The sequence below is a fragment of the Filicampus tigris genome, chromosome 18 (assembly GCF_054856515.1).
Source record: "Filicampus tigris isolate MCC_2025a chromosome 18, RoL_Ftig_1.0, whole genome shotgun sequence".
NCBI lineage: Eukaryota > Metazoa > Chordata > Actinopteri > Syngnathiformes > Syngnathidae > Filicampus > Filicampus tigris.
In genome coordinates, this window is record NC_141234.1 from 3,314,994 (window position 1) to 3,327,654 (window position 12,661).

The window sequence follows — 12,661 nt, forward strand, 5'->3', positions numbered from 1 at the left end:
AAATGACAGATGAATCGATTATTCAAATACAAGTTAGTGAACAGCTCTAAAATGGAATCATGTGCAGCTAATCCATGTAGATTGGAATCGGTATCGTCTGAGCTCACAAGATCATGATTATCTCTTATTTTTAAAGTCAACCCAAACATATTTTTTTTTCAAGAATATGTTCTATGCAAGCCCACTGGTTGAAACAAGGAATTCTGATAAATCTCGCATTTGTGGAATAAGAGTTATTCGACCGGTTCTTAGCCATCATTTTGTCACTTCTGTCGACTGAAAATGACATCACAACTGCTCAAATAACGACCAATCACGGCTGACCCTGTTTTCTCCAACTGGGCCGTGACGTGAGCCCTGAGCAGTTGTGCTGCTTAACTCATATTGCACAAACGCAATTCTAACCAGAATGCCGTGTTTCAACTAGTGGGCCTGCTGGGAACATATTCTCGAGAAAAAAAAATGTGTTTGGTTGATTTCCACTTTAATGTAGAATGTTTAGAATAATGTTAATGTTTAGAAACAAATCTCTGAGTTCACTTTACAGGGTCTTTGAAATGAATCTTGCTTATCAGAACAGGAAATGTTGACCTGGTAACGTTTGAGACATGTCATCGAACGCATATGTATCAGAAGGGGAATATCAGAAGAGGAAGTGTTCCAGTAAAGTGAAACCGAAAACAGATAAGAGTTGCTGCGGGTAGTTCGACACGCGGGCTGCATGTCCTTGAAAATGGGGAGAAAGAGTTCGACGCTTCGCCGAGCTTTTGCTGCCCTTTTTGCGCTCGTCGCGGACGCCTGCCTGGTTCAAGCCGCGGCGCCGGTGGTGAGCGCGGCGAGTTTATTTTGGCTGTCGGTGTGGCTGCTCGCGTTTCTCCGGTGTTGTTTGGCGCTGGCCGCCTTCTCCCTGCTCAACCTCGGGGAGCTTGCCGCGGCGCCGGCTCGTTTCCTCGCCTTGCACAGCGCGCTGCCCGCCGCCCTGGAGAGCTTCGCCGCCGCCGCCGCCGCCTGGCGCCTCGGGGACCCCCCGTGCGGCGCGACGATGACGGCGGGGGCGACTGGGGTCGCGCGCTACTGGATGATGTGCGCCGGAGCCTCGCTGGCCGCGGCGTTGTTTTGGGAAGTCGGCGTGCCGGACTCGAATGGCCGAAAAGAGAAGCAACAAAAGCCAAGAGCTTTGTTCATGAGGGTTGTTCGCATGTACAGGCCGGACTTGGCTCTGCTGGTCGGAGGCGTTTGCTTTCTCACCCTGGCTGCCGTCTGTAAGTATACGCCATAGCGATGACGATGACGATGATGATGATGATGATCATGATGAAGAGGGGGTCGAAATGAGCGATATTACTGTATCACGTAATATGCAGTGGTACCTTGACTTACAAGTTTCATTCGCTGCATGGGTAAATATACTTGTCATAAAACATAAGAGAATGTAAAGAAATACGACATAAGAACTACCCACTGAGGGAATTTATCTGTGTGTGTGTGTGCGCGTGCGTGGGTGTGTCTCAGGTGAGATCCAGGTCCGGTTTTACACGGGCAAGGTAATTGACAACCTGCGTGACGATTACGTGCCACATGAGTTCTTGTCAGCACTGCTTCTGATGGGCGTGTTCTCAGTGGGAAGGTGAGAACATGCACCCTGGCCGCCAAAATGTCAGACCCTGTCATAATCCCAACGCTACTGGAACATAATGAGCACTAAACGCCATAGGATTTAAAAAGTTGCCTGTTTTCCAGAAACAACATCTTTCCTATTTTTTTCCTGAGAAGAGGTTGCTTTATTGTGTGTTTTCCGATTGCCCTTATGTAGGTACGCCACTTCGTATGAGAATGATATGGCATCATTTGTCACAAATCATTTGTGGGCCCAAGTTAAGGTGAATGTCCGTCCCGTTTTTGTTTGAGCAGCTCGGTGGGCACAGGCAGCAGAGGGGGTTTCCTTAAGTGGGCCATGAGCTCCTTCAAATGCAGAGTGCAAGGAAATCTGTTTCAGGCTCAGACCAAACAGGAGATTGCGTTTTTCGACACCACAAAGATAGGTAAGGCATGATAACAGAGAGCTTGATAGACAAAGACTGCACAGCGAACAAGCTGCCATCTCTCTCTCTCCGACCCGCACCAGGGTACTGTTTCCTAAAAAGGAATATATTTCGATTTCTTCCGGGTGCAGGTGAGCTCACCTCTTTGCTTTCCAAAGACATCCCCCTGATGGCGGAAACGGTTTGTCTGAACATCAACGTTCTGCTGAGGACCCTGATCAAGACGGCGTACACGCTGAGCCTCATGTTGAAGCTTTCGTGGACGCTAACATTTTTAGTGCTCTTGGAGGTCCCCGCCACCGGCCTCCTACAGACCATCGCCAACAAACACCGCCAGGTAAAGCAGACAGACCGATCGGATCCCCTGATTGTCACGAGCTCGGTTCAGTCCCATCCCACGGATGACTTGGGCCGGTTGAATTTGACGAGCCGCCCAGCCCGACGAATGACCGACCGTGCCTTTGCAGCGGCTGACGCAAGCCACGCACGACTCCGCGACCGCGGCAAACGAGACGGCCAATGAGATCATCTCGGCCGCTCGGACGGTGCGGAGCTTCAACGCGGAGAAACTGGAGGCCCGTCGCTATGACAACCGGCTGATGGACACGCACAGGCTCAAGACCCAACGAAACACTGTCCAGGTTGTGTCCCTTCTGGCGCAAAGGGTGAGATGCCGGTAACCATTTTGGAGAGGCCCTCGGCAAAACTGGATTTCGGCGGCGGGGGCCTCTGTTTCGGCCAATAATATCGATTATTGACCTCTCTCCTATCAAGTCATGACAGGAGTGCGACACTCCAAGAGCAGACCGAGCTTGATTTGCGCATATCTGTGTGTGTGTGTGTGTGTGTAGCTGATAGGTTTGGCCATTCATGTGCTGATGCTGCGGTATGGCAGGCTGTTCGTCCAAAGCGGCCAGATGACCACCGGGAACTTGATCTCCTTCATTCTCTACCAGTCAGACATCGGAAGCAACGTCAGGGTATCGGCGCCGAAAAGCTTATGTCATAAAGCAGAGGTCTTTCAACCGGTGTTCCCCTGGGGTCCGTAAAAGTGCATGCCTGCGCGTAATAAAGCAGTTACTCCTCCCTATTCAAAGAGGGAAATCTACCCAAACGTATTTTTTTCAAGAATATGTTCCGAGCAGGCCCACTCGTCGAAACACGGCATTCTAATTCACATTGGGTTTGTGGGATATGAGTTCGGCAGCAAAATGCACTCGTTTTTCGCCCTCTCTGTGGGCGGCCATTTTCACAACGGCCGGCCAATCGCGTCTCGGACTCAGAAAACAGGTCAGCAGTGATGGGTCGTTACCTGAGCAGTTGCGATGTCACTTTCGGTCGATAGAAGTGACAAAATGGCCGCCCCCGGAGATGGCGAAAAACGAGTGGATCGACCCTTATTCCACAAACGCAATTGATCAGAACGCCTTGTTTCAACTAGTCGGCAGGCACGGAACATATTCTTGGGGGAAAAAAAATGTTTAATGGATCTGGTATGATTATGGCCTATCGCCACATAAATCCAACAGCTCCGCAAGAATAAAGTCGGGTTTAGCAGAGTTGCCTGTGCATTGTGGGTCATGTGGGCGCGGATAACGTAGGTACACTCCTCATATTGGGAATGTCTCGTGCCAGACAATGATCTACATCAGCGGCCACATGCTGACCTCGGTGGGCGCCGCCGGTAAAGTCTTTGAGGTTCTGGATCGCCAACCTCGGATCAGGACGGATGGGAAACTCGCACCCGAGTGCCTTGCGGGACACGTCATCTTCCGCCATCTCAACTTTGCCTATCCGGCACGCCCCGATGTGGCGGTGCTGCAGGTGGGCGTCACAATGGAGCTCTTGGTTTTTGTTGAGGACGTTTCAACGTCACTCACCAGGGACATAAATCGGTGGACGGCAGTGGCCTGCCTTCAACCTCTGTGAGCCTTTATTTTTGCACTGTACTCAATTCAAAACGTCTTTGTCGTCAGGACTTCTCTTTGGAGCTGCCAGCGGGTCAGATGACGGCGCTGGTCGGTGTGTCCGGAGAGGGAAAAAGCACCTGCGCCAGTCTGCTGAAGCGCTTGTACGAGCCGCAGGACGGACAAATCCTGCTGGACCATGCCAAGCTGGAATCGTACGACTGCCGCTATCTCGGCAAGAAGGTGAAAGCCCAAAGCAAAATTGTCGTTTTTTTATCCGATAACTGACTAGTATGGCTGCAAACACTACTTGTTTTCGGGTTTGGATCTTTTGGAACGGGACGAAGGCGGAAGGCGGTCCCACACGTTAGGTGAGAGACATGTTGTCTCAGTTGGCTGAGGCCAGTATTTTACATTTGAAAAATCTCACAGCATGCCAAAATACAAAAATGTCAAAAAAGTTTTTATGTGGACATAATCATGATCTCGTATCATTTTCCTCACAAATTCACTTTTCGCATTCCAAGTCCACAGACGGCCATGTGTACTCGCTCATCCTGTTTTTAACATTGAAACGTGCGTCAGTGCCACCTACAGGACTGGAGTCAAACGGCCACAATCCGAACGACAGTCTATTTGTGCTTTGACAGATTGCGGTGGTCAGCCAAGAGCCGGTGCTCTTCTCCGGCTCCGTCAGGCACAACATCGCCTACGGTCTGGAGGACTGCTCTTTGGACGCCATCCAGGAAGCGGCGCACCGGGCCAATGCCCACCATTTCATCACCCAGCTGGAGAAGGGCTACGATACCGGTGAGCAGAAGTGGACTTAAAGTGGAAGTCAACGCAAAAACTTTTTTTGTTTTGTTTTTCAAGAGTATGTGCTATGCCAGCCCACTCGTTGAAACAGGGCATTCTGATAAATATTGCATTTGTGGAATAAGTGTTAATCCACTCGTTTTTAGCCGTCTGTGGGGGCGGCCATTTTGTCGCTTCTATCGACTGAAAACGATATCACGACTGCTCGCGACGACCACTCGCGGCTCCGTTTGGGAAAACAGGTCAGCCGTGATTGGTCGTTGTGAGCAGTTGCGATGTCGTTTTCAGTTGACGGAAGACAAAATGGCCGCCCCCCGGAGATGGCTAAAAACGAGTGCGTTTTGCTGCTTAACTTATATTCCACAAACGCAAAATTAATCAGAATGCCGTGTTTCAACGAGTGGGCCTGCTGAGAACATATTCTTGGAAAAAAAAATGTTTGGGTTGACTTCCGCTTTAAGGCTTATGTAACCGGAGCTCATTTTGAGACTCGGGGCTTGCGTGGCTAAAATTTGTCTTGGTATTGCTGAGGCTCGACTTGAACTAGATGACATGACAATTCTTGCCTGTTGACGTTTAAAATTGCTTTCAAGAATTGAAAAAAAGTTCAATGCGGTTTTCGGCGCTTGATATTTGGTGAGGACCCGGTGCGAATTTTGACCGAGTAAGTTGCTTAGTTAAAGCTTAAAAGTTTCAAACTTGACTTACTTTTGACTTGCACGCTTCCACCTCTGCCGGCGAGCGTGTGCGGTGTTAAGACGGAGAAGCGCGTGTCGGCCGGAGCGCTGGACTGATGATTTGATTGTCTGTCAGAGGTTGGTGAGGGGGGCAGCCTGCTGTCCAAGAGCGAGCGGCAACGCGTGGCCATCGCTCGAGCGCTGGTCAGACGGCCGCAGGTTCTCATCCTGGATGAAGTAACCAGCTCCCTGGATGAGCAAAGCGAAAGCAAGGTACAGTCAAGAAGGGATCGAATCACGAAGAAGAAAAAAAACCCACAAGCTTCTGACGTATTCTCCCAAAACACTCAGCGCCGTCTCAAACTCATCTTACGACATTAACCTACATTCAAAATAAAAGCGTGACAAAAGTTTACGATATCCACTGTCGTGAATGTTTGTCTCACCCGGCGCAGGTCCTGCAGGATCTGCTGAGGCGCTCGGACCAAACCGTGCTGCTGATCACTCACAGGCTGAAGACTATCGACAAGGCCGACCAGATTGCGGTGATTGGCGGCGGTGGCGTTGAGGAGCGAGGAACCCACCGCCAGCTGATGGACCAGAAGGGAATATATTGTAAAATGAGAGAGAAGATAGCCGCCGCGGGAAGCTAACGTGACACCAATTCGGTTGGCGTACTCACTATCAGAAGCTCTGACCAACACATTCGCAACCGGGATTGTAATATAATATTGGTTCCATCAAACTGTATTCATTTATTCCCAATGGTCTATTCGCTTCATTTTGTAGAGTTTTTCTTGGCTGAAGTGCTTTCAGTACGTAGATTTGGTGAGTTTATTTTTTTTTTTTTCCCCCCACCAAATCAGATTCCAGACTCTGTGTGTTGCCGTGTCAATATAATATGCCCAGGACTTTTACAATCGGTAGCTGATGGCCCTCGATTTTTATCGTCCTCTGGTTGGTCAGCGCAAAACTTGTTACAGCCACTTCGACTGGCAAAATACCGTATGTCTGTAGTGATCCGCACATATTACTTTCAATAAAAAAAATCCACAACTATGGTGAGTATAATGTACGGTATTTTGGTTTGGTTTGGTTTTTGTAGGACTACATATTTGTTTTTGGAGAACTATTTCTTTTCTGCAGTAAAATGTCTCAATGAAATCAATGAACCAGTCATGTCAAACATAAATGTCCTGCACTATATCTACAAGTGTTTGTCGGTGAAAACCTCTGACTTGACATTTTTCAACTAGTCCCACGCTACTGTAGTTAGTTGGTTCAAGACAAAACTTTGAAATTGCACCAACGAACACCAACGTTAGTAAGATCGGAAGATGTCAAGATCTCCTACTAAAAATGTTTTGTTTCAAGAGCACTGGATCTCAGACCAAAAATAAAAGTTTGAAGTTTAGAATATCTGACCAATAGTTTTAGTAATTGTACAGGTACATTTTGCATACTTTTCATTAGCGCGTTGACATTTCACAGTACAGGACAGCAAACTGGAGATATTCACCGGATGTAATAAAATAATGATTCCAAATGATATCATTTCAAAAATAATTACAAATTATTTCATTTGACATATCGAGTAAATTTGTCTACCCCCTAATCAAGATTGTTTGAACTAAAAATTAAAATGTTATCATTCTCACACCGTAAAATGCACATTGATGGCTTTATCTCCCGGCACGCTTGCAATAAAACGCTTGGATGGCCTTTGCGGAGTGGCCTTGAAAGTGGAGAGCCAAGACAACAAGTGCAGCTTTTTGAATTAGTTAAACTCATCATATACGGCTGCAAGCATGACACAACGCAAGCGTCCTGTCGTTGACGCATTTCACGCTTACTTGCTTTGCATCGCATTGGCTTCGTTTGTGTTTTCCTGCTTGAGGAGCAACTATGCAGGTTTGAGGTCATGGTTTTGAAAACCTGGTGACGCCAAGCCAGTTACAGTATTAGTGTCCGCTGAAAAAAAAAGGCATGAGGGAGGTGGAAAAAGCATGGTTTCGTAGCGCCATCTAGTGATCATGGACAAACGTTTGTGTTCTGGGGCCACATTTGAGTTTGAAAACAGCCATGTCATTCGGAAATAAGGTTTAAAAAAAAAAAAAAAAAAAAAGAGAGAGAGAAACGAAGAGAAAAGGATCACATGTAAGTTTTCGTCATTAATTCTGATTTAAAAGTGTATTATTCATAATAAAATACAAAATGATTCAATAAAGTAGATGTGGAAACAAATTCAAGTAGGTATGTAATTGTTTATCATATATATTTTTTATTATCGCGTCAACAATATATCAATCAACAAATTATTTAATTAGATGAACAAATAAAACAAAAATGAACAATACATTTTAATGGATCGGTATAAGGGAGCAAATATCACAGTTCATTACCAACAGGGACACAACAAAGTAAATCATTTTACAAGATGTCTCAAGAATTATGAGTTGTGTGCTTACTGCTCTGTGGGGGGGGGGGGGTGGACGCTTCTCCAAATGGCCAGTAGGTGGCGATCTCCCACTCCCAAAAGCTTGGAAGGTCGTGACCTACAAAGGATGACAGATAATTTAGGCAACATTTCAAATGCAGAACATGGTCATTTTTATTTATCTTTGTTTTGTTTTTTTTATTTGAAGTTTTATTTATTCTGTTCCATAAATTTACCTGCATGTCAAACACATTTTTGCCGCTGATGTACAGTAAATTGAAATTCTATTCATCAGAACCAGCCCCCAAGAGCAACCACAATTGTTTCTGTTACACATTCTTAAGAAAGAAAACTAGCTCGGTGTTGTATAAAAACTTAATAAAACATGATTGAAGAGAATGTAAAAAAATAAAGTGGTTTTGTCAAGCATAATTATTATACGCTGGGAAAATCCCAGTCACAACAACTGAGCTGCCTTTAAAGGGGGCGCGGCCTAATGAGTGACATCAGTTTCATGGCATGGAGAATTGTGGCCAACTTGTGGACATTCACATTTTCTATTTGCGTGTTTGAATGCTTGTACCATTCAATAAACATCCTAAAGGGCAGCACTGACTTTGAGTTTCCTTTTATTTCACTTCATTGTAAATTGTAGAATTGTGAAATGTTGCCGTGCAACTCAAAGCAAAGTGTAACCCCCAAATAAAAAAAAAATAAAAAAAAATCAAGCAACAGCACACAACTATTCAAACAAATGTTTAAAAACAAACATTTGTCAGATTATTAGCAAATATGAAAGTGAAATACAACTGAGCTCTTCTAGGGCAGTGATTATTTTGCATACCACTAGAGGGAGCCTGCGTACCACTGTTGGTACACAGACCACACGGAGAATGACTGGTTTAGAGATTAAACGCTTGTCGGCCATTCATAAAAGAAATGATTGGCCATTAGAGATCATTAGTAGCTTCTTTTGTCCTCTTTGCATCTGTTGGACGCATGCTGTGTTTAGTGCCTCTCTTTAAAAATGAGTCAAGTAGAACACCGCAAGCTTCCCAGTACATATGATGCTGGATTAGAAAGCATGTTAATCTCGTGTAATCTCGTTTCATCTCAGTGATCTCCTGGGCCTGCGTCAACAGCTTCCAGCATGCTCGAGAAGGACGTTTGCGATAACATTCACATGGAAATGGCTCACTGTATTCCAGAGTCTGGTGAGTTGGACAGCTGCGCCCAGAATTTGCAAGGCGACGACTTGCTTTGCCTGGCTGCATAATGTTGTTTTCTCACCCGCCCGTCCTGTTTGCATCTCAACCGACCAGTATTTGCTGCAGACAAGAACAGCGAATCAAGGCCTCTCTTTCATTTGAAAAAAGCGTAAACTATTTCAATTTATATTTTAAATTGAGTGACATTTTGTGTTAGGAATTAAAGAGGGAAAAAAATGCTTTTATTTTTTTGTAACTGTAAATCGCCAATGAGGGGGTGTCATTCACTCTCATTCACACTCTCATGCTCTCTCTTTCTCTCTCTCTCTCATCCACATAATTATTGACAGCTGTGAGTTAAAAAAACACAAAATGAATTAAGAATGTGGGTTGATAAGGTTGCTAAAGACATACGAAGTGTGAAATGTTTCAACTGCAGATGGAATAATTCAAAGTACAAATTGTGTAACATTGATGGAACTAAAACAAATGAGTCAAATTTGTGTCATTTTACCATTTTTCTTTCAGTGATTCACACGCTCAAGTACTTCACGACAACATCCTCCGAAGTCCCAAATCTACCAGCGTACTGGGAGGTTGTTTATGTTGATGATGTTCAGATTTTGCACTTTGACAGCAACAGTAGGAAAATACAAATCAAACAGGACTGGGTGAACAAAATCACGGCAGATGAGCCACACCGCTGGGAGACATGGATCAGTCAGAGTCATGAGCAGGTCTCCAAACATTGCTGTTGTTAGCACACCCCCAATAGGAAGGTCACTGTCATTACAACCTGCGCTCAACATTTTCTCTTCACCTTTGCCTCGGTGTGCAGAGCTTCCCACGGTGTCTCTGCTGCAAGCGTCACGCAACCAGACGAGGTGAGCGACACAAATGTTTGGCTGACCAAAGAGAAGATTTTTGGCCTCGTGCCGTTTGCGACGGAAAGTAATCTTCTCTTGCTTCTCTTTCATTTCAGCCAAATACTCTCAAGCTTGTGTTGTGAGTAAACTTTGCTTTGAGCCGCAAAAAACAAGGCAGCTCAAGATTCATTCAGCTCGGTAGAGCAAATGTACTTTCTTCACGAGTGCGATTGGTGTTGATTCACATCTCACGTTGTTTCGCAGCCATTGCCTACGATTCTGAGCTCGTTTCCAAGCTCGACGCAGCAGCCGTCACAGGGTGAGTTGGCTGACGCGGGCCCCGAGCGATCTTTCGGATTCTGGAGATGCTTTGGGCAGCGTTGGTTTGTGTGCACTTAACGCTTGCGTTTGCTCTGCTCTGCTTCCTCCAGGAGTCGCATTACAGGAGAGATCTCTCCTTCCGAGGCCTTTCTGATTCCTCCTGGATTTGAAAACAGATGATGTTTATTTGTATTTGTTCTGGTTTTGGTGTATCAGGTTAGATTTGAGGAGTTCATTGGATTGCTATCTTCTGTCTTTGTTCGTCTTTGCGCGGGGTTGGATTGTATGAAACCCACCAGGGTTGCGCTATGAAAAAGGCCTCTTCTTTTCTGGTGTCATTGAATCCATCCATCCATCCATCCATATCCGAGCCGATTATCCTCACGAGGGTTGCGGGCCACTATAATAAGATTACCCATGCTCCCATAACCGCCGTGGGAATGATCGTTGACATAGTAAGTACGATCATTTGATAATCGTACATTTGCTGCTCACGATGCATTCATAAACTAAGCGCGAGGAGGTCAGGTGAAGTCACGCTAACCATTGCTAATATGAAGGTGATTGCTGAGATTTCCTGCCACGTCCTTGATTTCTCTACTCATGTCTGACCGCACATGTATGGAGTAATTTTCCACCGACATGCAGACACATCGACAAGTACGAGACGTTTCAACTGCCCTTTTGCTCACCCCATCCTTTAGAGTTGGAACGTAGGGATGTGAGAATAAAAAGAAGGGAGACGGAAAGACTTTTTTAGAACGCCTGGAAGAATCGTATTGTACAGCTCTTCTCCCTTCTCCGTGCAAGCAGAAAATTCAAAGAGAGTGTCTTCATCTCCTATTTTGTGCGGTTTTCATAAATGTCTCTCCGATGAACCCGGCAACCGCTTTGACGCCAACAAACGACTGTCAAAGTCGATGTCGATCTGGACGTGACTTGCGATTTGAACGGCGGACGAACAGAGTCGACCCAAACAATTGATCAATGACACACGCGGAAATGCAAAACGGCGCGCACTACTTGGCTGCGACCAGCAGAGGCGCTGTTGACGCAGGCCCCAGGGGTTTGCCCGTCCGTCCAAAGAGGTTCGGAGCAAACCACACACAGCGAGGCCAAAACAGTCAAACGCTTGATTTTCTGTCTCTCTGTGCGGGGACTGCGGCAAATAAAAATGTTGTAAGAGATTTGAAAACTGAAAATTTGACAATCTGTGTGTCCACCTGTTAATCTCCATGAGAGAAAAAGGACAAGGCGATGCTGTCAGCCGTGAGTGATCTTGTGGCATTTTAGAGTCATTCAAGTTAATGGAAACTCAATTCCATGGACCTAATCGGGCTGTCACACAAATGAAAATAGCGCCAACTTGAAACTAACCTATGGACCACTTGACTAGCATCCACCTTGAGCTTTTTGATCTTTCTCTGGAGCGATGGCCCAAAATATAGTCTGTACTATCGATTTTCTGCGTGTGGGAACAGCAACAGGTCTAAAATGCTAAATTACCTTTAATCGGGTGGATGCCTGAGAGCTGAACTTTTACTTTTGTTTTCAAACACGCCACACTGCGGACACGCGATACTTTAGCTTTATTTGGGCTCGTCCTGCAGCTTCAGCCTTTGTGTTTTCACGCAGAAACTATCAATGGCGATCACCAGCGCGTCGATTGCCTTTCTGCTCATGTTAGCGTTAGCTAAGAAGGGCATTCTTAAGGAAAAGTTGCTTAGTCGCACAACACGTCATGTAATTGTCTCTGTGCGATATTTCGTTTGAGTGGCATGAAACCGTTACTGTTCAAGCGATCGGAAATGTGGACAAACCAGTGCGATGGGGAGCTTCTTGCTCGCAGCCAACAAGGCAAGTCGGACAAGCCCAACGTCAGGTGGTTAGCCAGGAAACCAGACAAGCACTCACACCAGCTACTTTGGGGCGATTTTGCAAAACACAGTAGACGACATTGTAATTAACCATCTGGAGGCGGGTTTCGCCAAAGGAAGCCAACATTGTGCTGTGCACATACAGGATTTCATAGTATTGGCCACAAAGGCATCGCATTCTCTTGGCAAAATGATGTTACAATGGCCAAATATGATCCAAAGTCATTGGCTGTGTTGGGATTCACGTTCTAAACTAACCAATGAGTTGCGATGGGCAAAATATCCTTAATATGAAAGGAGAGCAACACAAATGGACAAAAAGAGTTGTGCGTTCACTTTGTAAAACACACCATAAACAGCTTGAAGATTTTTGGGGAATTCTGCCAACCTGCTTTTTGTTTTCAATGAGTTAAGTTGAATGATCTGCCAATATAAACTGTAGCGATTATACAGTCGGGAATAAGTCATTTGGAAAACCATAGCTCAGCCTTAAAAGCTTTACCGAGTGCC

At 45.7% G+C, this 12,661-nt stretch overlaps 2 protein-coding genes and 1 long non-coding RNA gene across 4 annotated transcripts; 2 read left to right on the forward strand and 1 right to left on the reverse strand.

Annotated features, from left to right (window-relative positions):
- Positions 1-403: 403 nt before the first annotated feature.
- Positions 404-6,501, forward strand: LOC147132013 (antigen peptide transporter 2-like). 2 transcript variants are annotated; one of them, XM_086015010.1, is made up of 12 exons: positions 404-1,262; positions 1,513-1,627; positions 1,741-1,809; positions 1,912-2,042; positions 2,174-2,379; positions 2,510-2,707; positions 2,894-3,022; positions 3,678-3,866; positions 4,019-4,192; positions 4,600-4,759; positions 5,579-5,715; positions 5,898-6,501. In XM_086015010.1, exons 1-12 carry the CDS (start codon positions 722-724, stop codon positions 6,093-6,095), a joined length of 2,247 nt encoding a protein of 748 aa, XP_085871136.1. In that variant the 5' UTR covers positions 404-721; the 3' UTR covers positions 6,096-6,501. The 2 variants fall into 2 exon arrangements, with proteins under 2 accessions (XP_085871136.1, XP_085871137.1); XM_086015011.1 differs by lacking the exon at positions 1,741-1,809 and having other exon boundaries at positions 406-1,262.
- A 1,238-nt stretch (positions 6,502-7,739) lies between these two features.
- Positions 7,740-9,818, reverse strand: LOC147132014 (uncharacterized). The gene is made up of 3 exons (XR_015082204.1): positions 9,602-9,818; positions 9,078-9,207; positions 7,740-7,997 (listed from the first exon to the last, which is right to left on the reverse strand). It is a non-coding gene; the product is annotated as an uncharacterized LOC147132014 (long non-coding RNA).
- On the forward strand, positions 8,758-11,748 carry LOC147132015 (uncharacterized). The gene is made up of 6 exons (XM_086015094.1): positions 8,758-9,093; positions 9,616-9,824; positions 9,926-9,971; positions 10,070-10,092; positions 10,218-10,272; positions 10,385-11,748. Exons 1-6 carry the CDS (start codon positions 9,030-9,032, stop codon positions 10,426-10,428), a joined length of 441 nt encoding a protein of 146 aa, XP_085871220.1. The 5' UTR covers positions 8,758-9,029; the 3' UTR covers positions 10,429-11,748.
- The last annotated feature ends 913 nt before the right edge of the window (positions 11,749-12,661 follow it).

Coding starts and splice junctions, on each gene's coding strand:
- LOC147132015 (XM_086015094.1), top strand. CDS start 9,030: ATGCTCGAGAAGGACGTTTGCGATAACATTCACATGGAAATGGCTCAC. Junction 9,094..9,615: donor TCACTGTATTCCAGAGTCTG/GTGAGTTGGACA, acceptor TTTTTCTTTCAG/TGATTCACACGCTCAAGTAC. Junction 10,093..10,217: donor AATACTCTCAAGCTTGTGTT/GTGAGTAAACTT, acceptor GTTGTTTCGCAG/CCATTGCCTACGATTCTGAG.
- LOC147132013 (XM_086015010.1), top strand. CDS start 722: ATGTCCTTGAAAATGGGGAGAAAGAGTTCGACGCTTCGCCGAGCTTTT. Junction 2,380..2,509: donor TCGCCAACAAACACCGCCAG/GTAAAGCAGACA, acceptor GTGCCTTTGCAG/CGGCTGACGCAAGCCACGCA. Junction 2,708..2,893: donor TGTCCCTTCTGGCGCAAAGG/GTGAGATGCCGG, acceptor GTGTGTGTGTAG/CTGATAGGTTTGGCCATTCA.